The sequence below is a fragment of the Lepisosteus platostomus genome, chromosome 4 (assembly GCF_059453375.1).
Source record: "Lepisosteus platostomus isolate fLepPlt1 chromosome 4, fLepPlt1.hap1, whole genome shotgun sequence".
NCBI classification, from domain to species: domain Eukaryota; kingdom Metazoa; phylum Chordata; class Actinopteri; order Semionotiformes; family Lepisosteidae; genus Lepisosteus; species Lepisosteus platostomus.
In genome coordinates, this window is record NC_142614.1 from 12,381,014 (window position 1) to 12,407,443 (window position 26,430).

Below are 26,430 nucleotides of genomic sequence, written 5' to 3' on the forward strand. Positions count from 1 at the left end.
GAAGGGAGCGGCGGGCCGGGGTGTCCTTTTAAAAATCCGTTAGCATCCCCAGTACAACACAGCCTACAATGCTACACAATAGTACCCACCGTACTATAGAACAATACAATGCACAACACGATCCACAATACTTCACAACTCCACACACAATACTACACTACATACCCACAACAGACCACAGCTCAACCCACAACGATGCACAACACGACCCATTATAACTAAGGTCTCAGACCTCTCAGGTCTCCTCACAACTGTAACGGCAGCTACTTTGCTGCTGACCAGTGTGGAGTAAGGCACGAGGGTAGTGGAAACAGAAATTTGAAATTAAAACTGCTTGAATACACTACCTGTGTATTGAGTGAGTGTTTTAATAACACAATAGCAGAAACTCAGAATACAGCACTCAGGGCCATATTTCCAGTGTCGATGCAGCTCTGTGTGAGGGTGGTGCGTCTGCACCACTGTGCGGTACAGAGGGCACTGTCCGCAGACTGCAGGACTCCCTGCTGAGCTCTCCCGAGGCCAGCACATGGCCCTGCTCCTGGAGGTGGCAGATCTCTGCGTATTTCATCACTGTAATGCAGGGACTCGGCAGGGGCGCTGTGCCATCAGACCCAGGGTTCACCCAGGGCCGGATTTTGGTGTTCGTAGACCCTAGGCACTTTCACTCCGAAATGTGCAAAAAGAGGCGTGAACGCCAATTGAATCACGTCGATTGACATAATGCACTTTACACTACGCTAATGCTAAACCATGTGATTGATGGAGTGAGTCGAGAGACCATCACTTCGATACTGCTAGTTTCTAGAACAGTCGCTTGATATCGTGCGATTATTAACAAGCATGTTGTTTCAGCTCGTTTTTCATTAGGTCACAAATTTCATCTGTTCTGAATGTAAATACAAGACTTTCATGCATCAAGATGCTGACTGAACACGTTTTTGGAAATAATTAATTTGATGTGTTTTTTTTATAATACGATTTGAGTAAACCGTTTTTATGCAAATAAATGTACTTTTATCATCTGTTCTTGCATCAGAGAATGCTGGCCATATCCCACAAACATCAGTTCTCCGGTTCCTTCAGTATAATTATATGGAATGAGGATACATTTCTAATCACAGAACTGTTAGTTCATGTCCTTTTTATGTATATATAATGTCCATCTCGCAACATGGTGGTGTCGACTGCTTTGAAGCCCCACATCATATGAAACGCCCATGAAACACAAATACGTAGCCTGCGAGTTCAAGACACTTTAAAAAACTGCCGGATTTTGACTTCACCCCAGCTGAAAGACAGGATAGTAATGTCTTTGTATGAACATTTAACAGACAATTAGTAAAACAAACAGCTTAGCAGCCTAATACCTTAGAAACCAAAGGCCAAACGCTATGATTATCAGCACAAAGTAACAGGACACACTCAGAAAAGACAAGGCGCTATATAGCGGGAAGGACAGCTCCTGCATGCCAACCTCACGGAGCTCGCGAGATCTCGCGATGTAGCAGGCCATTGGAAGGCATTGGAAAAGATCTCGCGAGCTTACTAGCTGGTCACTGTTCCCGCCCACCGGTTTTGTGGCGCGAGACGGGCTCCACCTCAGCGCTTCTCTGTGAACGCTCGCGGACCGGCAGGTGGGTCGGCGGCAGCAGCCTAGTTTATATGACCTGACAGATCAAAACGTTTTTCTGTCGCTTTTATGTTGTAACCCTCTTCGCTCCTGTTTTAATAGCAGGCGCTAAACGTCGGGGTCGCTCAGACGTTTTTGAAATCGCTGCCGATATATACCCATTTTTTTTGGTACTTTCGGTGAAGAACCACATAGTTGTAAGTTTTCCGTTTTTAGACTGGCTGATTAAAGACCTTAACGTAATTTGAAAAGTTGATGACGATTGAACTGACAACACCTACGAGTTGCTTTCGGCCTGTTGCTATGGTCGTTTATCCATTTAAGTAATTTACATTTATATTAATTTATATTTATATAAAAGTATATAAGTAATAGAAGAGCAGCGCCTTTTCCGATTGAATGTTTTTTTAATACTGAAAGCAAAGCCTCCTGCAATTACTCTTATTTTGTCAGACCAGAGAGACGCGTTCTCTACAGCCTTTTGATGTGTGTGCGTGTTGTGTTGGAGAACCGAAGGGGTGATTGTCAGGTCCTAAGGCGTCGCGACGCGTTTACTGTTTTTTAACCAGCACTGTGAAATGAGATCGCGTCAGAAGTGGTGGATACCTGTAGCTAGCGTAAAACAGTACGGGCAAACCAAAAAAAGAGAGGTGGGTCCACGAAATTACGGATGGTGGTGGGCGCAGAGGTAGAAAATATTTTCGCTCGGGGTGATGGCGGCCTGTGTGGAGCGCAGAAGCATGACGGGATATCTGCTGCACAGTGAAGCGTCTGCAACGGCGCATGCGCTCTTTGGGCTGTTCGGCGACGCTCCTCTTCGGTATCTAGCTTTGAGTCCGATTTTCAAACTGAATCCGGTTTTTGACCCTCATAGTAGTAGTATTTTTTATTGCTCGATTTAACTTTTAAGGACATTGTTCTTGTTCTGAATAAAGGCAAAGAAGTTTTTGTACAGTTAAATAGCCATATCACCCTGCAACTCACAACTGGCAACCCACTGAAGCTGAGCAGGTGTGAGCCTGGTCAGTACCTGGATGGGAGACCTCCTGGGAAAAACTAAGGTTGCTGCTGGAAGAGGTGTTAGTGGGGCCAGCAGGGGACACTCACCCTGCGGTCCATGTGGGTCCTAATGCCCCAGTATAGTGATGGGGACACTATACTGTAAACAGGTGCCGTCCTTCAGATGAGATATAAAACCGAGGTCCTGACTCTGTGGTCATTAAAAATCCCAGGGTGTTTCTCGAAAAGAGTAGGGGTGTTACACCGACATCCTGGCCAAATTTCCCATTGGCCCTTACCAATCATGGCCTCCTAATAATCCCCATCTATGAATTGGCTTCATTACTCTGCTCTCCTCCCTACTGATAGCTGATGTGTGGTGAGCGTTCTGGTGCACTATGGCTGCCGTCACATCATCCAGGGGGGGCTACACATTGGTGGTGGTGGTGGAGGGGAGTCCCCATTACCTGTAAAGCGCTTTGAGTGGAGTGTCCAGAAAAGCGCTATATAAGTGTAAGCAATAAATTAATTAAATGTCATTCTCGTGTTGCCAAAATGCTGCAGATGAAAATGCAGAGAGCGTGAAACTTCTGAGTGCTTCGAGGAATTTTCCAATTTAAATCTGAAATGACCCTCGGAGAACTGGTTCACAGAAATCTCTAAGCATACAATCTTATTTAATCTGATCCTTAATCTAATCTTTGTATTGTCAATAAGGGTCTTAATGATTTGTTCTGTTTTGTTCATTTGATGTCTTTGTATTGTCATGTTTGTACATGCCCTTGATTTTTGTATATTTTGTATAATTAATTTACATCTTTGTTCGGACCTGGGCTGGCACAATGCCCTACTGTGCATCTGTGTCACTTTTTTAGATTATAAAAGTAATTTCATGTATGTTCCCTGGTTTCTGAAAAGACAACTTGTGGGGCTGGATGCCTGCAGGTTTAGCTGGTCATTACAAGTCACTGCCACCCCTGACTCCTGCTGTGGCGTTACGTTCTATTATTTTGATTTATTTTGTTGTGTGCTGTTACACATTGCAATGTTTGTTGTTTTGCTTTCCATTGGTTATTTTTTGTATAATAAACTGATTGTGTAAATCTAGCAACCTGGAGGGGAGGCTGCTTTGATCAGTGAAGTAAATCTGCAGTTTGATGGCAAAGTGCTGGAATGAGACTCATTAGATGATGAGGCCTGAGGTTTGCTCAAGAGCCTGATTTAGAAAACCAAGGCGGTGTCTCATGGTGCTATAAAAGTAAATTAGTGGTCATTGTGTTTTGGAAGTGCAGTCTGCTGTGGAAGTATTTAAGTACTGAACAGGCAGAATGGGTTTGGTCTGCTTGTCTCTCTAGCCCAACAGGTTAAAATTCGCTGACGTTGCAGACGGCCACGGTGGGGGAGGATCTTGACTCTGCCACTCACATCTTGCTTCTCCATGGACCAATCAGAGACTATGGAACCCGCCTCCAGTCCCCGCCCACATGCTAGAGGTCCCGCTTCTTCTCACAAGAATCAGCCAGGATCGAAGGCGCAGCAGATCAAGGATGTCTTTGACAGGTGACAAATACCAGTTTTGTTTTTGCTGTGTGTGATGACACAGGGCTGTTGCACTTCCCTCATCATGGGATGACCTCCGGTCTCATTGACTTGCTTGTTTTGACCTCTCTTTGGATATACAGTGACAAAAAAAAACATTTGTATTTCTGTTTTGCTTATTATTGTTCATAAGCGTTGCTTATTTCATTGATGTCTAGGTTATTTGTGTTCATGATTTCCCTGTTGGGCTCCTGCTGGGCTATCCTTGTATGTTCCTCCAGTCTGTCGGGTTACAGACCCCGACTCGCCTGTGGTTTAAATGGAAGCTCGACTGTCAGGAGGCGCAGGGGTGGAGCCTAGGGTATTTAACCTGGGATTCCTAGTGCAGAAGCTCACTCTGTGTATCCTTGTCAGTGTGCTGGTACACAGCTTGGTTCATATTAGGACCCTACCTTTTAACTGTAAGTGGGAAATCCCCTGGAGAAACTGCTTTTTAATTTAGAATATTCTGTCTTTTTTTCTTCTGTAAATATTTTTCTTACACAAAAGCACAAGTATACAAGCACTACTGTTCTACTACGGTTCTGGCGTTCAACAGCGAGGGGCTTTTTGGTCTGATAACTCAGACACTGCAGGTCTGGTGTTTCACACTAATGTGCGCCCACGTGTGTGGTGGTGTGTGTTCTCTCTTCCTCCCCTAGTGTCGAGGAATGGAGCGAGCCCTCCGACTCTGGCAGCGACTTTGAGCCCCCGGCAAAACGCAGGTTGAGGAAGAGAACGGCGCACTCTGAGCCCACGAGGTCGCCCGTCGCGAGACAGGCGGACAGGGAGACGGTGGGTGTTAGTGGCCCGTGTGAGACGCAGCCTGTGACATGGCAGAGCTCTGGTTCTGCTCCACTGACGGGTCACCGCTCTTTCTCTGGGGTCTCTCTCAGACTCATTATACTGTAGAGGAGAAGGGGTTTATTCTGTAACACAGAGGCCCCCTTTTAGATACGACTGACAGAGTGGTATCTGTCTGTTCTCTAAAACGTCTCCTTCAATCACAATAAATTCAATAAATTGCATTTGGAGAAGCATGCATTTTCAGACCTATTAAAGTAAACATTTTGGTCCTTTATACAGATTACCATTAAGGTGACAACAATGCCTTACTTTGCTGAACTGTCTGGTTCTTTTGTGAACGCACCAGGTGTCTGTACAGCATCTTTTATTCCACAGCACAAAAAAATATCCTACACATGGAAATCTACAATACCATTAACACAATTAGACAACTTTCCCAACAATTACATTTCTAGTAGCCTCTCAATTTATTCATACCTGTGCTGTAACTAAACTTGGCATGAACACTTTAGTTTATATTTGAGTATACACGGTTAGATCAAAATCATGTATGTTAAATTGAAATAAGTATTTTCTATGGTCATACTGTCAATATATTTGGTTTTCCTGTTATCATACTTTCATGACATTCTTTTCATATTTTCATAACAATATTTACCATATTTTTGTTTGGAAATGTTAAAAAAACTTTGATGTACAACTCGGGCTGGGTGATATACTAAGAATTTACTGATACCGACGTTGAGAATCTCTCACCGACCTAATTTTGCTTATGTCGGTTCTACATAGCGAAGGACATGGTCCCCATAGCTGCAGTGGAACATAGTGGTTTCAAAAGACTCGCTCAAGCCCTTGACAAGAGATATGTTGTGCCCTCGAGAAAATATTTTTCTCAAACTGCGGCACCTTACATTTACAAAACAAATTGCTGTGAAAAGATAGCTGCTGAGCTATAATCAGTCATGTTCAAATAAATGTTCATTAAAAGTTATTCTGTTTGTGTTTCCATGAATTATTTGTAAGGCATTGAGATGAGATGAGGTGTGTGCAGCTTTAATAGTTTCGCATATTTAAAACATGATCTTTCAGCATATCATGTAATCGTATAATTTCAAGGGTTTCAAAATAAAATATTGTTAATTTATTGTTATTGAGGTAAATGTGTGAAATTATCATGATATTGATTTGAGGTCGTATTGCCCAGCCCTGTGTACAACTGTATTTGATTTGGTTACAGTCCGTCAAAACAGTTGATTAAAATTAGAGGTTACTAAATGGCTCGCACATCTGTTTTTGTGTCCGCATTCGACATATCGACTCCAGCACACACGTACACACACACGCACATACACACACACCCGTACACACAGAAACACCGGAGAGCCCTGCAGACTCCAGCACACACACACGTACACACAGAAACACCGGAGAGCCCTGCAGACTCCAGCACACACACCCGTACACACAGAAACACCGGAGAGCCCTGCAGACTCCAGCACACACACACACGTACACACAGAAACACTGGAGAGCCCTGCAGACTCCAGCACACACACACACACACACGTACACACAGAAACACCGGAGAGCCCTGCAGACTCCAGCACACACACACACACACGTACACACAGAAACACCGGAGAGCCCTGCAGACTCCAGCACACACACACACACACGTACACACAGAAACACCGGAGAGCCCTGCAGACTCCAGCACACACACACACGTACACACAGAAACACCGGAGAGCCCTGCAGACTCCAGCACACACACACACACGTACACACAGAAACACCGGAGAGCCCTGCAGACTCCAGCACACACACACACGTACACACAGAAACACCGGAGAGCCCTGCAGACTCCAGTACACACACACACGTACACACAGAAACACCGGAGAGCCCTGCAGACTCCAGTACACACACACACATACACACAGAAACACCGGAGAGCCCTGCAGACTCCAGCACACACACACCCGTACACACAGAAACACCGGAGAGCCCTGCAGACTCCAGCACACACACACACGTACACACAGAAACACCGGAGAGACCTGCAGACTCCAGCACACACACACCCGTTCACACAGAAACACCGGAGAGCCCTGCAGACTCCAGCACACACACACCCGTACACACAGAAACACCGGAGAGCCCTGCAGACTCCAGTACACACACACACGTACACACAGAAACACCGGAGAGCCCTGCAGACTCCAGTACACACACACACGTACACACAGAAACACCGGAGAGCCCTGCAGACTCCAGTACACACACACACGTACACACAGAAACACCGGAGAGCCCTGCAGACTCCAGCACACACACCCGTACACACAGAAACACCGGAGAGCCCTGCAGACTCCAGCACACACATACACACAGGAACACGGGAACACCGGAGAGCCCTGCATGCAGACACAGGCCACTTTACTTGAAACTGAGGCTTTTGCCCTGACTCTCTTGCCACTGTTGGACTTCTTTCCTCTCTTCTCTTCTAGGTGCACAAAAGAGCCCAGCGCAACACAGCTCAGGCTCACAGGACACCCCCTCGTGCTAGTGAAACCAGGTCACAGCAGGTCACTGCTGCACACCTGTATGAGGCCGTCAGGGGGGGCAGGACCGCCATGAGGGTGAGGCAGCACCCTTCCTCCCCCATCTCAAGGGTTCAGACACTCTGAAACGTGATTGATTCAGGATGTGGTGGGGAGGGTGTCTCTCGTGGGAGCGCAGAAAAATATAAATACAACTTTACAGCTGCTTAAGTGAATTGAGGCAGATTACCGGGCTATCAGACAGTTTACTGCCCTCCAACCCTAATATTTCACAACATCTTGGAGCTCTGCCAAGACTGGGCCAGCCCGGCTAGGACCAGTGGACGCTAACGGGATAGGGTAAATATGTCAGGAGATCAAAAGATTTTCCCAAAAGGGACTGGGACAATTTAGATCCTCTGGGATCACCTTAATTAATCGATCTTTACTGTTTATTGTGGTTTCAGCATCTCACTGGTACCGTTGTAAATGTACTTCTAGTGTTAAAAGCTCTTTTATGTCATCTTTATCTGCAGAACTTAATTTTGTTGTTGTGCTGAATTTTAACTCCAGATCATTGTGTGCTTTCCAGAGTCTGATTGATGACTTCCTGGAGGGTTACAAGCAGGACAAGGAGGCGGAGCTCCTGGAACTCATTAACTTCATTGTGATGTGCAGCGGATGCAAAGGTCAGAGGGCATGAGGAGGTGTTGACTGGACTGGTGCCCTGCCCCAAATGAGCTCTCCAGCAGACACAGAAACCCAGGCTCCCCACTGGCACTGGCTGCCAGCACACAGAAGTCTAGAAATGATGGAATCAGCCATTTCCAATTGAATTTTATTTGTCATTGCCATTTTGAAATTAAGCCATTTGTTTTGCTTAGTCTTTTACTGTACATTTTCAGTACCGTACACCTGAAAACACAGCAAGGTAGTCCTTAACCTCTTCACGGAATTCACAACAGGGTTTCAGAGCAGTATCTGTACCCTAAGGTTTTAACTTTAACTGTGATCAAAAACATATTAAATTATTTAACAGAGTATTGCACATGCAAGTGATCTCCAATATCCTCTTAATCCAGCCATTACATTTTTCACAGCTGTGAAACTTGTATTAAAAAACTAAATGCCATTAGTTCATCAGACAAAAGCTGGTTGGTTGAATGTTCGTGTGGTTTCACGGCGGCACTAGTTAATCTCTGTTCTTCAGTCATTCTCAACTTCATTTGTAGCGCCTACCTGTCGCAGACTTCTATCACGAATTGCTGCCCGTTCCTCATCAGGATCTGCAGTCTCACCTTGCAGAATTCCTCTTCACCATTGGTAGCCAATTTGAAAAATGCTGTTGACCCCCCTAGCACGTTTTATCTGGCCCTGTGCTCTCGGCTTACTCATTTGAAACACTGTGGTCTCACAGTAGACACTCACAGGGAGCCGCCAGCAGGCTAGTGTCTGAGGAGGAGGGTGATGGGCTGAGATCTGGTGGACCTGCCGGACTGACGTCAATGTTTGCTGCTTTCAGGAGTGGTGAGCAGGAAGATGTTCGCCAACATGCAGAACGCCCAGATCATCAGTAGACTGACCCGCGAGTTTGACGAGGTGAGGAGTCCGAGTGACCTGGCTTGTGTTACTTCAGTGTTCTTGCATAAGCAGCCAGGTTTATGCTAAAAATATTAAGTCTGGCTTGGGTAGACCTAGTCAGGATTTTCAAGCCAATTACATGATGGCTGCCATGTGTTCTCAAGGTTCTACTTGTGTTTTTAGTATAAAACGCAGCGTTATTCACCAGGCACTTCTTTACACAAAGAAAAGGTGATGGGGGGGCTGGAAACCCTGGGTTATTTCAAGAGAACAAGTAAAGGTTAATTCCGTGCTGGAACGAAGATAAACAATTTGGCTGTGGAGTCTTCTTCAGGTTTGTCAGAAGGCTCTACAGCCGAAATGTTTTTTTTCTCTCTTTTCTGCATGCAATAAACATTTACTTGTTCTTATGCAGCCTACGCATGCTGGCGCAGCTACCTACTTTAATTATTTCAAGAGATCCTAGGATCATGACAGGAGGCACTTACTTGCATAGAGGGTGGTGGGAGTGTGGAACAAGCTGCCCAGAAATGTGGTTGAAGTCGTCGTTTCTAATGTGATAGAGAGGCAGAATGGCAGTCTCTCATGTGTGAACGATCTCATGTTCTTACTGCTGTGCCTCAGTTGCAGGTAATTTTAAGAGGCTGCGACTGTTGCTTGGGTTAATGTGTTTTTAAAGCCGCTCATACAGTATGTCTTCCCAGTATTTCCCTCTGGAATGCTTCGTTTCCTTGGTCCGTGCTGAGGCCGTCAAAAAGATGTGTGCAGTTAAGTGGTGCATCCAGCAATTTCTCCGCGACTGCTCTGTTCCCTGGCAGGACTCGGGCAGCTACCCCCTGTGCTCCCCGGGGGTGCAGTGGAAGAAGTTCCGTGTAAACCTGTGCGAGTTCTTCAGCATGCTGGTGCATCGCTGCCAGAACAGCCTGCTGTATGACGAGACCTTGTTCAGCTCTCTGATCGCGCTGCTCACAGGCATGTCCGACTCCCAGGTGCGCGCCTTCCGGCACACCAGCACACTGATAGGTGAGAGCGCCAGGGGAGGGCTAGTGCAATCCATCTCGGGGATGAACTGTGCTGAAAGGACAAGTCTGTGTGGATTTCTTAAACCGCATCGGGCGGAAAGCAGGGAGCACCTGTTACTTTATGCTCCTCGCCTGTAGCTTGTGAAACCGGAGATGGGTTACGCTGCTGTGATTTCTTCTGTGTGAGCTGGTGTGGTGTGGGTGTGTGCTATGGGATCGGGGGACTCATTGTCCTGCTGTCAGTAGCTGAGCAGTGCCAGACCCAAGACCACACTTCCTGCTGCCCCATCGGCGAAGGTTTACTGCTTCATTCATTCATTCAGAAGGTTCATTTGCTGTAAAATTGAGACTCCACTTAATCAGATCTTTTAGAAATCCTAAAAACCTTAGTTTTGCGCAAAGACACTTCTTCACTAAAAATGTTCGCGTCCTTTTGCTTCACTCTGGTATGTTTGTCTAAAGTGTGTAATTGCACTTTTGGGTAGTATTTATCTGTACTTCTTTAGCATTGTATCCGTTACTCTTTTCCAGAATAGTAATGCTGCGTTCTTGTTTACACTGTATTGTGTGTCACAAGTGGAAATGAGCTTATCCACGTGTTAACTAATGTTGCTGAAGAGATGTTCATGTCTGTGTGCCTGCACTTGTGTTCCAGTGCTCCTGTGTGTCTGTGCTGCGGTGCAGCTGTGCTCCTGTGAGCATGTGTGCTTCAGTGTGCCTGGGTTTCACGGTCTGAAGCTGTCCTGGCAGACCCAGCTGGTGGCCTGAGCTTGTGCTGTGCTTGTTTTGGCCAGTGCTGAAGCTGATGACTGCCCTGGTGGAGGTGTCTCTTGGTGTGGGGTATCAGAGGGAGACGTGCCAGCGGCTGTATGAGGCTGAACTGGGAAAGGAGCTACAGCGTCAGGCCCCTGCCAAACTGGAGGAGCTGCGTGATAAACTCGCCGAGGTACCAGCACAGTACACTCTGCACCACGCTCACTGAGATACTCCACGCTCTCCGAGAGACTGACGCTGAGCTCACTACTGAGGGGCTGGCACTGCGGCACCAGTGCGGTGTGCACAGAGGTAGTGTGACCTGACACCCTAACACGCAACAATACAAGTTCTGGAATATATTGTACAAAAACAGTCTGAGGTAATGCTGCATGCAACACATTGTTTCATATTTGAAACATGAAATGAGCAGAAAAGAATTGATTTCTTATTCTTGTTTGTGGGTTTGCAGCTACAGGAACAGCAGGAAGAGATGAACAGCATGATAAATTCCATCTTCAAAGGCGTCTTTGTGCATCGATACCGGTGAGCCCAGGGCAGCACTGAGTGGGGTAACAGTGGTGCTGGGCTGTGGGATTCCCATAGTTAATGTCTCATAGGAAAGGTCACAAACAAGAGGAGGCTTTTGTTTTATCTAGCTTGTGTGGTAGTTAATAATTTACCCCAGGATCTCATCCAGCTGTTTTCCTGAAGAAAACCAAGGTATCAGCTTCATGAACATGGCTGTGAAGTTTGTTCTAGACTTCCTCCAGAAAAGTCCGGTTCTTGGTTTTAAGTGTACTTTCTGTAGTTTCCCCTTGTGTCCTTTAGTTCTTGTTTCAGTTCTTTCTAATGCAAGACATGTAGACATTGTAATTTGCTCAATTCCTGTTGCTTGACAGTCTTCCGAACAGTCTGCTCTGGTGTGTTGTAAATATTCTTCTTGTTAGGGTGGATTAGTGTTCAGTAAAGTGTGCATGTATCTGAAAAGGGAGTCTGGTTGATGTGGTAAAGTGACACCCATGTGAACCACATTATTTGAGTTGAAGGGTTAGTGCAAATTGCAGTGTTTGCATAGGACAGGGGTGGAATAGATCAAGGGCATGAGAAGCGGCCGTCTGGAGCCGTCTGCAGAGGGGTGAGAGTGTGTTCGATCGGGTGTGAGCAGGCACCGGGGCCCAGGGAGAGGTGCTGCTGTCAGGCTGCGAGAGCACTCGCTCTCTTTTCTGAGGGGATTTGCTCGATCGAAGTGCTCTTTGTGCTGCCTGCTCTCAGGCACCTTCATGCCATGTGTGCTGCCTCATGCAGGCCCCCTCACAGCTACTGTACACTGGGTGGTTATGTAGATTCCTCAATGCCCCCGGCCAGCCAGCGTGGGGATGTTGTAATGCACTAGTAGGAGCTCGCTGAATGCTGCGTTCAGTTGTAATGGCATACTATGCTGTTTTGTAAAAGAACTATACAAAAAGAATGATTCCTTGTTTAAGGGATCGCCACATGCAGACAGGTTAAAGGAACTGAAACTCTTCAGTCTAAGTCAATCTTAGGAAATCTAATTCAAGTATATAAGATCCTACATGGTATAGCTGTCAACCCAGAGAATGTTATAACTCGCCATTGGAAATTAAAGGGCATGCATTGAGCAAAGAGAAAAAGAATTGTGTGTAACTGGAAGTCTTTCCTTCCAGGAGTTTGAAGCCCTAATTCTGGGCTTCTTCTAGAAACTGCAGAGCAAAACTTGATTCAGCTACTAAACTACCAAACAAGTAAGATGGGCTTAGTAGCCTCCTCTTTGCAGCGTTATGCTTTTATTTTAAGTTTGCTTTTATCACTAATGTTCAGTGAAAAGAGTGGGGGAAAAATGCCTGATTGGAGAATTTTCACCCTAGGTGCACGCCTAGGTGTGCGTGTATGTGCGTACACACAGATAGCGTTGTGCCTGCGACCAGATCTGAGATCGGATCATGATCAATAGGAGTACAGAGGACAGGTGAGGAGGAGAAGTCATGCTGAAAATGTGAAAATCACAGATTTATTGTGATTCTGCTTTCACCCCATGTTAACAAACACACACACACACGTTTGCACTTGTGTGTATTTGTTGACATGCCACAGGGTCATGAACAGTCATGAGTGAAGTGTCGTGTTTTAGCTCTGCATGTCTGTGTTGTGCACAGGGACATACTTCCCGAGATTAGAGCCCTGTGTATGGAGGAGATTGGGCTGTGGATGAAAATTCACAGCGAGAGCTTCCTGAACGATGGATACCTGAAATACCTCGGCTGGACTCTGCACGACAAGGTACGTCCCTACAGCAGCTCTGAGAAGGCAGATGAAAGTTGAATGAATACATAACAACAACCTTCAGACACTTCATCTCTGCGGTTAATGTCAAGGCCTCGCAGCCTCGTTCTGAGTCGTGCGTTTGTCTTCGTAGCAAGGTGCTGTGAGGCTGAAGTGCCTGAAGGCGCTGCAGGGTCTGTACAGCGAGAAGGACTTCATTGGCAGGCTGGAACTCTTCACTAACAGGTTCAAGGTCAGCCTGTTACCAGAGTGGAAACTTGAGTGTGTCCCTCGGCATCTGTAAGAGTGGACTCCGTCTCTCTGTGCCTCTGTGGCAGTGTGTCCCGTCTCTCTGTGCCTCTGTGGCAGTGTGACCCTATGGCAGTGTGTCTTTCTGTTGACAGCGCTGTGCTGTTTCTGTCAGCAGGAGCGGATATTGTCCATGGTGCTGGACAAGGAGGTAGAAGCTGCAGTGGAGGCTGTGCATCTGCTGGTTCTCATCCAACAGTGAGTGTCTGCACCGCAGAGTGAAGGGTGTACAAACTACTGTAGGAGGGCTTGTCCTCATTACGTTTAAAAACAAGTCATTCAAAATACCCTTACTGGTCTGACAGCACAGGGACTGATTTAGAGCACTCTTTTTTGTGAAAGAAGGGATGACAAATGTAAAAAAGAGCAAGGGTCCAAATAGCAAGAATTGTTGCATTTAATCAAGTGACATTTAAAACCAGGAAGTTGTGGTTTCCAGTACAGGGAGCCTCAGTTTCCTGGCTTTAAATGTCACCTGGCATATTGTCTACCACCAACTAATCAGGTGACTGAGGACAGCAGGCAATTCCATGTGTGGGGAATGTGGTTCTGACAAGACTTTATCTTGTCTAAACCCACTGCCCTCTGTTCATTCTCAGTTCTTAAGCCCTGTGCTTCTAGGATGTTTTCCCTCTCTTTGACCGTCACCCGGGACCCGGGACAACATTTCTTTCATGTGCAGTATAGCAAAACCTTGTGTAATTGTGACTTGAGCAGAGAGTTTATTCCTTGTCCGGTCTGTGTCCTGTACAGAAACACCGAGGATGTGCTGACACAAGAGGACTGTGATAATGTTTACCTCCTGGTCTTCAGCTCTCACAGAGGCCTGGCCTCAGCTGCTGGGACCTTCCTCTACAACAGGTCACACTTATCTCTCTCTCTCACACTGTCTGTCTCTCAGGTTCACCTCCCCAATGCTACCCTGTCTTTTTCATTTCATTCTTCGCCAGGGTGGGATTAGATTAATCTTGGCTCTGAACAGTGTGCGGTCTTACTGTGCTCTCGCAGGCTGTGCAGCAAGGTGGAGGGAGACAGCGAGAGGATGGAGGTGGACAATCGCAGAATGGCCATCATCAAACTGCTGCTCTCCTTCTACATCCAGACTGAGGTATCTGTGCCTTTCCTGCCCTTCTGCTATACTGTTGTGAGCGTGCCCCTGTTCGCTGCTTCCCTAGGTCGGGTCACATGCAGCCTCAGTGTCTATGCCCAAGCCCCTTTCCTGAGTGCCTCTCCTCTGTCTTAGCTCCACGAGCACGGCGCCTACCTGGTGGACAGCCTGTGGGACAGTGCTAGCGCAGAGCTAAAGGACTGGCAGACCATGACTGAACTGCTGCTGGGGAGGCCGGGAGAAGAGGAGGGTGAGAAGGAGAGGTTCTGGGCTGAGCTGGGTCTAGAGGAAGAAGTGCCTTCTCCATGCAGTGCACACAGTGGCCTCTGTGCAGTGCACTGAAACAAGTGGTTTGTCTCGCCTTTGTCCAGGGCTGGGGGACCACAGTATTAACAGGACCCCAATACTGATGGGACCAGGGTTGGGACCCCTGTAATAACTGTACCGGGGCTCCCCTGTACTGACTTAGGAGTTTAAATACTGTAACATCTTGAAGGCCTTGGTGTTAGCAGGCAGGGGTATTCATTTCCTGTCCCTTGACCTGTGTTGTGTCTTCACCTGCAGGTCTGGGAGATGAGGACGAAAGTGCCCTGATTGAACTGATGGTGTGTGCAGTTAAACAGGCAGCAGAGGGCCAGCCTCCCATTGGCAGAGTATCTGGCAAGAGGGTGAGCGAGAGTGAGAGGGGGGGAGGGAGTGAGCAGGAGAGGGAGAGAAGGAGCGAAGCCAGAGGAGGGTGAGAAAGGGATTTGGCGTGATGCCTGAGACAGTGGAGGGTGAGAGAAAATGAAACACAGAATGACAGGGGAGGTGAGCAGCAGAGAGGACAGAAGACAATGCTGTGTGCTGCTGTGCAAACCCTTAGAAAAGGTCAGTGAGAACCTGGATGTAGAGAGAAATGACGCTGAACAGGGTGAGCACAGAGGGCAAAGGGCCGTGGCAGAAAAGGACTGAGTGGGTTGGGACTGAATGACATGATGAAAAGGAGAAATAAGGTAATTGGAATAAAAATCCTGTAAAGGAAAACATACTACTACAGAATCCTCTGCTGGAACATACGGATTGAGAATGACACCAGGTGTAGTATTCTCTGCCCTCTCTTCCCTTCACTGTTTCCTCGGATACACGAGCACTACCACTAGTTTTTCCCTCTCGCTCTCTGTGTCCATCTGTAACCCTCTCGTGTGCTGTGCAGCTCACAGTCTCTCTCTCCCAGGTCCAGACTGCAAAGGAAAAGAAAACACGGGCCCAGGACCGGATACGGCTGACAGGCCATTTCATCATAGTGCTTCCACAGCTCCTGGCCAAGGTCTGTGACTCTTAGTCCCACTGTCTGGAGCACAGCAGCAAGGAATCAGCTGGCCAGAGGCCATCTGACAATGAGCAGCCCCTTTATAAACAGCGATGCTAAAATCTTAAATCGTGTTAGGTTTAAATAGACACTTTAAAAAGGAGCTACAAAGAAGTGTGACTCATATATAGGATTTAGGAGTTTCCATTTGTTTTCTGTTAGGTTTGTAATCGTGTGACTCTTGCACCATTTGGAAGCTTTTCTTTTTGTGGAATGGCAGATGGGTTGAAATGCTGTATTTCATTGCCTTGTAAAATGTAAAGAGTTCTTGTGTGTTTGTGTCTCAGTACTCCGCAGACGTGGAGAAGGTGACCTGCCTGCTGCAGACTCCTCTGCACTTTAACATGGACATCTACTGCACTGGCCGGCTGGAGAAGGTGAAACACCGTCCTCTGGTCTTCACACTCCCATCCCCTAGAAATCTAGCAGATCTTGCCAGTTTATTACTTTCTCTGTCTCCATCTTTCAGCACTGTCTCCCTTCCACGCCTTCTGTTCACTCTTCTATCCCTCTGCTCTTCAGCCCTGTTCTGCTCCCTTCATGCCTGTATCCCTACCCATCCTCCCTCTGCCTGTGTCAAGACTTGTTCTGGGCTCCCCTCATCTCTCTTAGTACCTGGAGCTGCTCCTGGATCAGGTCAGCATGATCGCGGAGAAACACACGAATGACGGTGTGCTGGATGCGTGTGCTCGCGTGTTCTCCGAGCTGTGCAGCGACTGCTACACCTTCGCAGGGCGCAGCAACGTGGCACTCAGCCAGCTGGTGGAGGGGCTAGTGGACCGCTTCACCACGACTGTGGAAGACCTGCTGCAGGTATGAAACCAAAACCACAGGCCCAGCCGGTCAGAGGAGAGATACAGGCGGAGCCGAGCTCCTCGCCACCTGGTCAGATATACAGCAGTAGTGCTAAAGTTTTGTTACACTGAGAATTCAAATTAAAGTGTTCTGTTTCATTTTGTCATGGCTTAATAGCATTTTTAGCCAGTGCAGTTTTGTTAAGATGAATCTGGCTGTTATTGCTTTGTCTTCTTTGTCAGGGCACACTAGATGAAGATGAGCAATATGGTGCAGTCGCCAATCTGAAGAGGATCGCTGCTCTCTACAAGTCAGTTTGACACACCAGTGTAGCACTGTCAGGTCACACCTAAACCTGGATTAAGTGAACTGCCAAGCCATCTGCTGGCTGCGAGTTAGAATCGCACACAAGAAACCCTTGTGATTTGTGAATGGAGGATGGGTTTAAAGCTGTGCTTAATCCAGGCCTTGGGCTGTCAGAGTTGTCTTGCCTGTTTCAGTGCCCCCTTGTGATGAATGCAGTTGCTGAGCATTTGTGTTTTTTGATTTTGGCCCAGCACTTTTTCTAGCTGTGAAATCTGGGTTGTTTTGAGGTAGTTTTTTGCCCGTGTGTAAACATGGTAGCTGTCCTTGACTGCACGCGCTGATGACTTGTGGAGTGTACTGCTACAGCTGGGTTTCTGTCGCTCTGTGTGTCTACACTACAGCGCCAAGGACCTGACACGCTGGGAGCTGTTCGACCCCTGTTACCAGATTCTGAATCACGGCGTGCAGAGCGGACACACTGTGATGGAGGTAAAGACACTTGTACGCGTTGCTCCACTCCCAGCTGACGTGTTGAATGTTACATGGGGCACGTTGCAGTTCCTGCTCTACAGACACCCAAGCTACCAACACACAGGAGGTGAGGCGCACAGAGACACGCTCCAACCACACAAAGACGACAGCAGACCTGGAGGCAGAACAGAGCATCGTTATGTGGCTTAACTTTATTTTAAAAGCGGAAAAGTATTTTTTTTTCCTCATCTCCATCATGGTATGCTGGGAATGGCGGTGGATCACGGAGGGCAGCATGGGTGACGGGAGCGTGCTGTGTTTCAGGTCATGGTGCCTGCGCTGAAGAGCGCCTTTCTCCACGTGATGTGGGAGCTGGTCAGGGTTGTGAACTCCCAGCCCAGTAAGGTAGGAGACCGGGACTGTGGGATGTCGGATCCGGTGCCTCGCACACGCGTCTTACACTTACACTTCAGATTGTTTGAACTGGCTTTGCAAAAAGCACTAGGTTTCCATCACAGAGAGCTCCTGACCATCTCTTCTCCGACAGGCACAGCTGAGCCAGTTAAAGCAGCACACGAAGGGTCTGATTGCCGTGTTTCAGAGCTGCCTGTCGATGATCAAGAAAGAAATCAGAGACCAGGTACAGTTAGGACCTGATCTGAGTCTTCTCTTTCATTCTGTCTTGTCCATGTCTCTATCCTCCCTCTGACTGGCAGTCTTTTTTTGTGTTCTGTCAGACTGACCACATCCGTTTCTCTGTCCTATGACCAGGCATTTCTCCTGCTGTGCGACTTCCTCATAATCCTCAGTCCTAAATTGGCCAAAGGCCGGGATGACCTGCAGACAGTGGTCTTCCTGCCCCCAGACGCTCTCCGCCTGGAGATGGCCAGCTTCGTCATGGACTACGTGTTTGTGGAGGAGGAAGTGGATGGTGAGAAGGGGGAAGGTGGAAAAGGCTGTGTGAGGCAAGAGGCCATAACTAGAGTGTGAAAGGCGTGTCAGGCTCCCGAGTGGCTCAACTATTAAAGACAGACTCTGAGGGCAGGTCGAGCTCCCTGGCTCTGGCTCCCATTCAGCGCGGGTTTAGGCCTGAGATGCGACTTGTAGATGTGACCAGGATTCCCTAAGTGGAGGCACAGAGTGAACAGGGTGACTCTGCCTGGGCTCGCTTGGGTTCTGGCAGGTTAGAAACTTGTCACTTCCTGGGTACCTGGAGATGCAGCCATCTAGAATTTGCGTTAAGTTTCACACCAATGGAGAGCACACTACAGTATATATACTGTGTGGCGTGCTGCTCAGTGACTTGTAATGCTTTAGGTGTTGCTGAAACAACTTCATTTAATTCCTAGTCTAATAATCATATTTCTTGAAAATACAATTTTTTTATATGTTACATAAAAATACGTAGCCGAGTTACTGTTTTAAAGTGTAGTGTGGCTGTTAAGTTTTTTTCCCCTGAAAAGGGGTTTACATACAATGAGTGGAGCCTGGATTTATTAGATTGAAAACTCTCACATTAGCCCACTATGTACAGTATGATACTTTGAAGAACAGTACTGTAGCATTCATGTACTGGAAGCCACCTTCTTCAAATCCACTTAATATAGCATCATAATTAAAAAGATTTTTGTAGCTGAAAATAAAATTAATAACATTTTGGACTTATTAACAATATTACTTTCTGAATATAAATATAATGTAGTGGTAGCTAAAAAAAATTGATATAGAATAACCACAATGAAATTAGTGTAAATTTTGATAAAGATATGCAGTTAGCAAGAACAGCTATGATATAGTGTTTCTTGTATGAATATATGTGTGCTTGTCACAGAAGCAAAAATAACATGTTACACGTGGTCTAAAGAAACAATACAGTAGGGACAAAACAGTATTCCACTTTCTTCATAAACATTGTGTACATCGAGTTCTTTAACTCAGTCTGTTGTTATTTAGGGAAAGTTTGACTCGTTTTAAATTTCTCATGAACACCTGTAAGATTGAAATGAAAAACAATTAATAACATGATTGAACAAACACTGAATCTTATGAAAAGGCTGGGTGGGACCTGCAGGACCCAAGGAAGCAGAACCGTGGATTTCTGGGAGGTGTAGTTTTTGTGGGCCATGGACTTGGCTATCTAGATTTGTGTTGTACATTTTAGTTTTGGAAGCTGTACATTTTACTTTTATTGTAGTTTGAAATGCACTCATCAGTGCTGATTCTTTATATCCCCAAAATGTAAAAATAGCCTTGCAGTTCCCCTTTAATCCTGATGTCTATCTCTCCCAGATAAAGAGGAGGACTTGGAGAAGATGGAGGATCTTCACAGGCGCAGGAACCAGCTGGCAGGATACTGCAAACTGATCGTCTACAACGTGCTGGACCTGAGTGCAGCCACCGATGTCTTCAAGCACTTCGTCAAGGTGTGGGGAGGAGAGCACAGGGGCGGGGAGAGGGGAGGCACCCGCAGAAGAAGAGCCGAGGGCAAAGAAGGAGGGACCGAAGGGTGGGCAAGGAGTGTGGGCAGGCAGTGGAAGGGGAAGAGACAGCTGGCATCAAAGCAGACGTGTAGGCCTTCTCCATTCCAAGCTACTCTGTGCTTAGCGACTTGAAGAGTCGGTCCTTCTGGGGAAGGGTCCCCAGTCTGATTCCCCAAGCCTATGTAGTCTCTTCCCATGACACAGAGGTCCTGCTAAATAGCAGAGAAGTCATGTGCTGAACAATTATTGCATTTGCTTTTGGCCACTGAAGAACTTAAACAATTAAGTCTCCTCGTGTCATTATCCACCAATGCTGAACTGATGTCCCCAATGGACTTCTGTTAGCTGACTGTCAGGCAGACTTTGTCAGAAAGGCCAGCTCTATTCCTCCTGCCCACTCCAGCACAGTGAACACTGGGTAAAAGATCTGTCTTATTGTTTTTGTTGTTCTTGCACAGTAAAATGTAAACCAGCAGGAACATTGAGGTCAGAGACATATGAATCCCTTGAGAGCAGCAGAGGGGTTAAAGCAGTGTTATTTTGGTGCTGATTGCAGCAAATACATGCGCTGTTCCAGTTTCTCAATGTGCAAATTTCAGTTTCTCTGTTTGTGTGTCTGCAGTTTTATAAGGACTTTGGGGACATCATCAAAGAGACCCTAAGCAGAGCCAAACTGATCAACCGTGTGCAATGCGCCAAGACTGTTTGTCTGAGCCTTCAACAGGTCTGTGCTCCTTGTCCCAGTGGAAGAATGAGTTTGTTCCGCTTGTGTGTCTGCAAGTATGAGCTATGTGTTGGACTTTGTGGAGTCTGCTTCCTGTCTGGCTTGGTCAGTTACTCAGTGACAGTGCGCTTGTGTGTGATCGTCTCTTTCTCCTCTCTCTCTCTCCCAGTTGTTCACGGAGCTGGTGCAGGACCATGGGGTGGCATCAATGAGTGTCAGCCCAGAGTTTGGCGCTATGAGGGACCTGGCTCACCGTCTGGCCATGACCTTTGGCATTGAACTTCATAGTGTCAGAGAAGCCCTGGTCGCCCTGCACAAGTCAGTTTGTGTGTGCTTAGGGTAGTTATGATGCAGGGTGGGAAAAAGAAAAGAACATTAGGCGTCTCGAATAGGGTAGAATAAATTATAAGTAGTTAACTCGTTCACCTACAGCACGGTGAAACACTGCGCTCCTGCTCATTAAGCTACAGCATGGTTAAACACTGCAAAAATCAGTTCTGATCAGGATTACAGGCAAGACAAAACACAACAACTACACTATTCACAGTGGACAAGGACTTGTGTTCTTCCGCATAGGTTTTGATTTGCTAGTTGCTGTTTGAGCCGATGAATCATGCAGCTACAATGTGGCATTTGAGCACATTTCTGAGGCTGTTCCTTTGTATGGTCTCCATGGCTTCTGGTGCGTCTCTGTCTATTGTGCGGCCTTGCAGCGGGCACACACAGGCTGGTCTGTCATTTCCACTGGATAACGTAAGACAAATGACAGACGAGAGGACATTGGGACTGATAAGTCTGTTAAGTTGTTAGGAGTCATTTGAGCTGAGAATCTCATGAAGTCGTTTTTTGAAAGAAGCCAAAGTATCATCTTTGACCACGTGGCTAGATAGTTTGTTTCACTCTCCTGCGTATCTTTTTGTATAGAAGCACCTCTTAGTCTAACTTTTAAATGCACTTCCTTTAGTTTCCACATGTGTCCTCTGGTCTGTGTTTCACTGTTCATTCTGAGAAAATCCACTGTGAAGTGCCTTTGAGTATTTTGACTTGTCGAGTGTGAAGTCCCTCAGTCTCCTTTGTTCAAGACTGAAAACGGCATATTAGATTGTTTTCAGCTATGCGTTTCTTCAAATCCGATGATCCAGCATGTCCTGTCTGTTGCAGGGATGGCATCCGGTTTGCCTTTAGGGACCTGGGTGTGGGCGACAGACCTCCCGAGAACCTGCACTTCCTGGAGATTCTGTCCGAGTTCTCTTTCAAACTGATCAAGCAGGACCGGGCTCTACTGTGAGTCAGTGCAGACAGGACATTGCTCACACATCCAGTCCACACACACACAGATGAGGAGCTCCTTGACGTACACTCACGTACTGTCAGATGCAGGCATCTGCTAGGTTAAATGACTACAGCTTTCTCACCCCCTTCTCGCTTTCCCTCTTGGCACCCAGGGCTAACTTTCTGCAGCGCATGACTTCCTCAACCTCCACATCCTCCCAGTTCTGGCCTCCCATGGTCATGTACCAGCGCTCCCTGCAGACTGGGGAGAAGGAGGCTGGCGGCTGGGACAAGCGGTCCTCTGTCAGCAGAACCTCTCCACGCACACCTGCCAGCAGGCCCAGGAGGAAGAGAGCCACTGCGGGTCAGGGGACGGGGGGGGAGGTGGAGCCACAGAGGGCTTGCGTTACAGGAGTGCTGTGGGGTACTGATTAACACTGGGTGTGGGCTATTAGCTTTAAAAACATGAATTTATGTTTTCCCTCTCAGCCTCTTCTCCCAGCGTCAAGGAGACTGCATGGCTGGACCAAAGCAGCACTTTCCACAGCAAACTTCAGACCCCACCCTTAACCTCCACTGTGCTGAAGAAGGCGCCCCAGGCAGCGTCTGACAGGGAGAGCGAGGTCTACAGGACCCTGCCTGACAGGGACAGAGCCAGTTCGGAGAGGGGTTCAGAGGCAGACTTCACCAACAGGTACAGTGGGCACTCTCCTGGCTGTCCTCAGCTGGTGCAGGGTAAGAGGTTATTTCAACACACCGGGAAAACACCGTCCATTCTTTAAGAAGGGGGCCTTTCTCATCGGCAGAACTCCGTGTGACTGTTGTGTGCGGTACAACTGCTCCTATAATCTCCATCAGTAACATCTGAACATGCCTTGCCTGCACTGGTGGAGACATGCTGCTGTGGGCCAGAACAGCTCTCCTCAAACTGTACCCTGTACACATACAAGGGCATCGGACAAAGTGGGGGAGTCAGAGGAATAGGTGGGATGAGTTTCACAGTGAGAGGGGGAGGCAGGAGAAGAGAGGGGCGGAGTGAGAGGGGGAGGCGGGAGAGCAGAATGAGAGCAGGCCACTCGGCCCCTCTGCCTATTAGTATCTCATCCAGCCATTTCTTGAAAGAGATTGTTTCAGTTCCATTCACATATCTGCACAGCTTGTTTAATACTCCCACCACCCTTTGAGTAAAGACGTACCTCTTGGTCTTGGTTTAACCTTGGTAAATAAGGTTTAATCAGCACTGACCAATGTGGCAGGTTTGCTGGGAACTGAAAAGAGTTTGAATTTCACAGGGAGTCCTGAATGAGGCAGAACAATCAAGATCTCCAATAAAACAAACGGGTTAAAAAGCTGCAGCACACAAGGCAGACAGGCAGTCTCCTTAAGCTTCTCCCAGCCCTCTGGCTGAGACCTGTGTGTCTCTGATGTGCCTCTGTCTCTCCTGTCAGCCCGCCTGTGCGCAGTGTGTCCCGGAAACAGGCTGCTTTCCCCACTCCAACCAAAACCAGAGCTCCGCCCAACCCCACGCCCACACCCACCTCCGGCCGCAGCAGAGACCTGGACTCCCAGCTGCACCTGTGAGTGCTGGAGCTGCACTGACAGTGCCCTGTTCTTCAGCTGGCAGACTGGCCATGTTAAAGACCTCTGAATGGAAAGATTTGCAAGAATAGCTCACAGCTGATTAAAACCCAAGTTGTACATGGCTTGTTTCTGAAAAGCAGTTATACTGAGTCTGTTTATTCCATAGTATTGACATGTAGGCAGAAAAAGCTCATAGTAGAACAGTCTTGAGATCAAGCTGGAATCTGACTGGCAGCAGTTCTAGTCTTGCGCAGTTCAGATCACACTAAGCATATCAAGCATGTCACTCAGTACCTCATGTGCTTTCCTGAGTGTCAGTGTCATCTTGTCTCTCCCAGACTCAGTCTGATTGAAGAGGATGAGGATGACAACCAAGAGGAGTTGGAGATTGATGACGATGAGGGGTCAGGGGGCACGTCTCCCCTACACCTGGTCAGCCTCTCCTTTACAGTCCACTTTTCTCTCATGCCCACCCCTCATGAACAGCCCTGTACCTTGCAGTGTTCCTGGAAAACAAAGCCCCACTGCCCTTCTATAACTTTACCTGTCAGTTTTATCTTTTGGTGAGACATGTTGAAAACACCCTTTCTAACTTAGAGCTTAATTATCTAATCTAATAATATTCACCGCCCTCTCTCCAGCCCTCCACCCGATACCAGCACTCAGGCGGTTTCCTGGAGGACCTGTTTGACTGAGAGCTCCTGGGTGCAAGGGTAAGACATGGTCACACGCTCATTAAAGCCTCCCCTGTTTCGGATCGCAGCCACGGTGCTTTTCCCACGCAGTGTAGCTCTGCGTTTTCATCCTGCAGCATGCACTCTGCCTGACCAACAAGCTGTGCCACCTTTCCTTGACTCTGCGCTAGCCCAAACCCACTTATATAGCGCTTTTTTGGACACTTCACTCACAGTGCTTTACAGGCAATGGCTGTTCACCTCCACCATTACTAATGTGGAGTGGAGTGTCCAGAAAAGCGCTATATAAGTGCAAGCAATTATTATTATTATTATTATTATTATTATTATTAATATGCTGCCACACCTGGATGATGAGACAGCAGCCATAGTGCACCAGTACGCTCCCCACACACCAGCTCTCAGTGGGGAGGAGAAAAGAGTGATGAAGCCAGTTCATAGATGTGCTTCATCAGGAACTGAATGTGTGGGTCCTCCACATTACATTCCAGAAATATTTCTGTAGGTTCAAAATATTTTGAATTGAGAAGGGTTAAAAGTTGATTAAAACGTCAAACTCTCCTCTATCTCCTCCTGCCTTGTGCAACTAATAGTTATACATTACTGTATGAAAAATATCAGTCATGATGGTGTATTCTAGACCTCCTCTTCCTAACCCTTTATGTGTTTAGTGAAAGCAAAGTCCTTGAGTCAAGCGTTAGTTCCTGGTCCAGCTGTGTTGAGGGTGTGTAGTCCTCCACCAAGTAAGGAAGTCTAGATTTTTTTAACTGCACTGAAAATATTTGCTTATACTTGTTCGAGCAGCAATCACCAGTCCAGATACCCATCTATTCAGGTAGATGCAGGTTCTCAGCGTCTAGCGAGCGTCTGCGCTAGAGTGCTGCGGTGTGGTGGCACTACGCAATTCCAAATTGGGTAGATGTGACATCCAAGGTAGAGTGAAACAGTAAAATTTAGAAAGCATAGCATGACCCTATGTGCACTCTTGGACTCAACAGCATGCTACTGGAACACAACAGAGCACAACATGTCACTTCAAACACTCTTCAGAAGCTGCTTCACAGCGCATGCGGGTGCAGACCTGGGAGCTGACACACATTGTGTTATTGCAGCTCCCTGAAGGAGAGGTGTGGCTGAACTGATGGAGCATCCCTGCCCCAGCAACACCAGCTACACTGAAGAACACCCAGTGCAGAGGCCAGGCTGCTCCAGCCAGGCGTGTAATTAGTTCACGGGAAGTCTGAAAGGGTTCTGCAAGAGGAAGATCCCGCGCTCAACATCAAGAGGCCTCGGGTTCCAGCACATCTGCTTAAGGGCTTCAGAAAGAGTGAAGCGCTTAGTTGCGCTTCAAAACAACCGAGACCAGTCTGATCAGTGTAGATTCACTGACAACAGACCAGCTCCAGTGTGCGACTTCCGTAATCACACAGGCCTCCCTTTTCAAGACAAACAGCAGCTAGGGTCTGAATCGGCACCCAGTCCTCGGCCCGGGACTCGAGAGAAGGCCCTTTGTGGTTCAGACGCGGGGGAGAGCACCCTGCTGCGTCAGAGTTGTTGTTCACTGTCGTTGGATTTGTGTTTGTTCCTGTTGGGATTGGAAATCCCTCCCACTGCAGTGTTCTTTGTGATTCAGGGGTGTAAAAAAGCAGAGCATGGTGTTTTAAAGGGAGGATGTTATTATGCGTCACAAGGGCAAGAGTCACCAGTGGGTTTTGAAGGGATTTTGTTGTTGAAGTTGGAAATCTCAGGTTCTTTGGTGTTCTTCACAATAAACTGCATTTTTGAGGCAAATCGATTTTGCTGTTGAGTGACTCTGCAGTGTCAGGTGGTTCCAAGCTTTTTAAAGGGGTTTTAAAGGCAGAGCGAGAGTTGTGATCTGAATAATCCTGATGCGACACTGGCAAGAGCCCAGCACAGGCGGGTCTCTAGGGAGGAGTGAGCCTCGCCAGTCCAGTCCTTCACCCACTTCTCCAGCTGGAGAAACACTTATTCCACACCAGGGGTGGGTGGGTTTCATTCCTCTGAGAATGCTGAGGAACATCCCTGTGCTCATTATTCAGATAAAGTTTAATTGCTTGTAAACGAAAAATACCAATAGCAGGAATCCTGCTCTTGAGGCTGGGATCTGCTCAAATCTGC

The 26,430-nt window shown here is 47.3% G+C and overlaps 1 protein-coding gene across 3 annotated transcripts; it reads left to right on the forward strand.

Annotated features, from left to right (window-relative positions):
• The first annotated feature begins 1,496 nt into the window (after nt 1-1,496).
• Nucleotides 1,497-26,082, forward strand: stag3 (STAG3 cohesin complex component). 3 transcript variants are annotated; one of them, XM_088628514.1, is made up of 35 exons: nt 1,597-1,637; nt 1,736-1,830; nt 3,988-4,192; nt 4,873-5,005; nt 7,528-7,659; nt 8,153-8,249; nt 9,083-9,159; nt 9,960-10,164; nt 10,958-11,109; nt 11,389-11,462; nt 13,094-13,217; nt 13,354-13,452; nt 13,627-13,706; nt 14,262-14,369; nt 14,517-14,616; nt 14,752-14,866; nt 15,181-15,284; nt 15,833-15,925; nt 16,255-16,344; nt 16,580-16,780; nt 17,005-17,072; nt 17,470-17,557; nt 17,864-17,944; nt 18,087-18,179; nt 18,311-18,470; nt 19,829-19,962; nt 20,642-20,743; nt 20,913-21,061; nt 21,905-22,027; nt 22,189-22,379; nt 22,505-22,709; nt 23,464-23,592; nt 23,935-24,142; nt 24,238-24,309; nt 25,404-26,082. In XM_088628514.1, exons 3-34 carry the CDS (start codon nt 4,071-4,073, stop codon nt 24,289-24,291), a joined length of 3,891 nt encoding a protein of 1,296 aa, XP_088484640.1. In that variant the 5' UTR covers nt 1,597-1,637; nt 1,736-1,830; nt 3,988-4,070; the 3' UTR covers nt 24,292-24,309; nt 25,404-26,082. The 3 variants fall into 3 exon arrangements, with proteins under 3 accessions (XP_088484639.1, XP_088484641.1, XP_088484640.1); XM_088628513.1 differs by lacking the exon at nt 1,736-1,830 and having other exon boundaries at nt 1,497-1,637; XM_088628515.1 differs by lacking the exon at nt 1,736-1,830 and having other exon boundaries at nt 1,497-1,637; nt 23,935-24,028.
• Nucleotides 26,083-26,430: the final 348 nt, after the last annotated feature.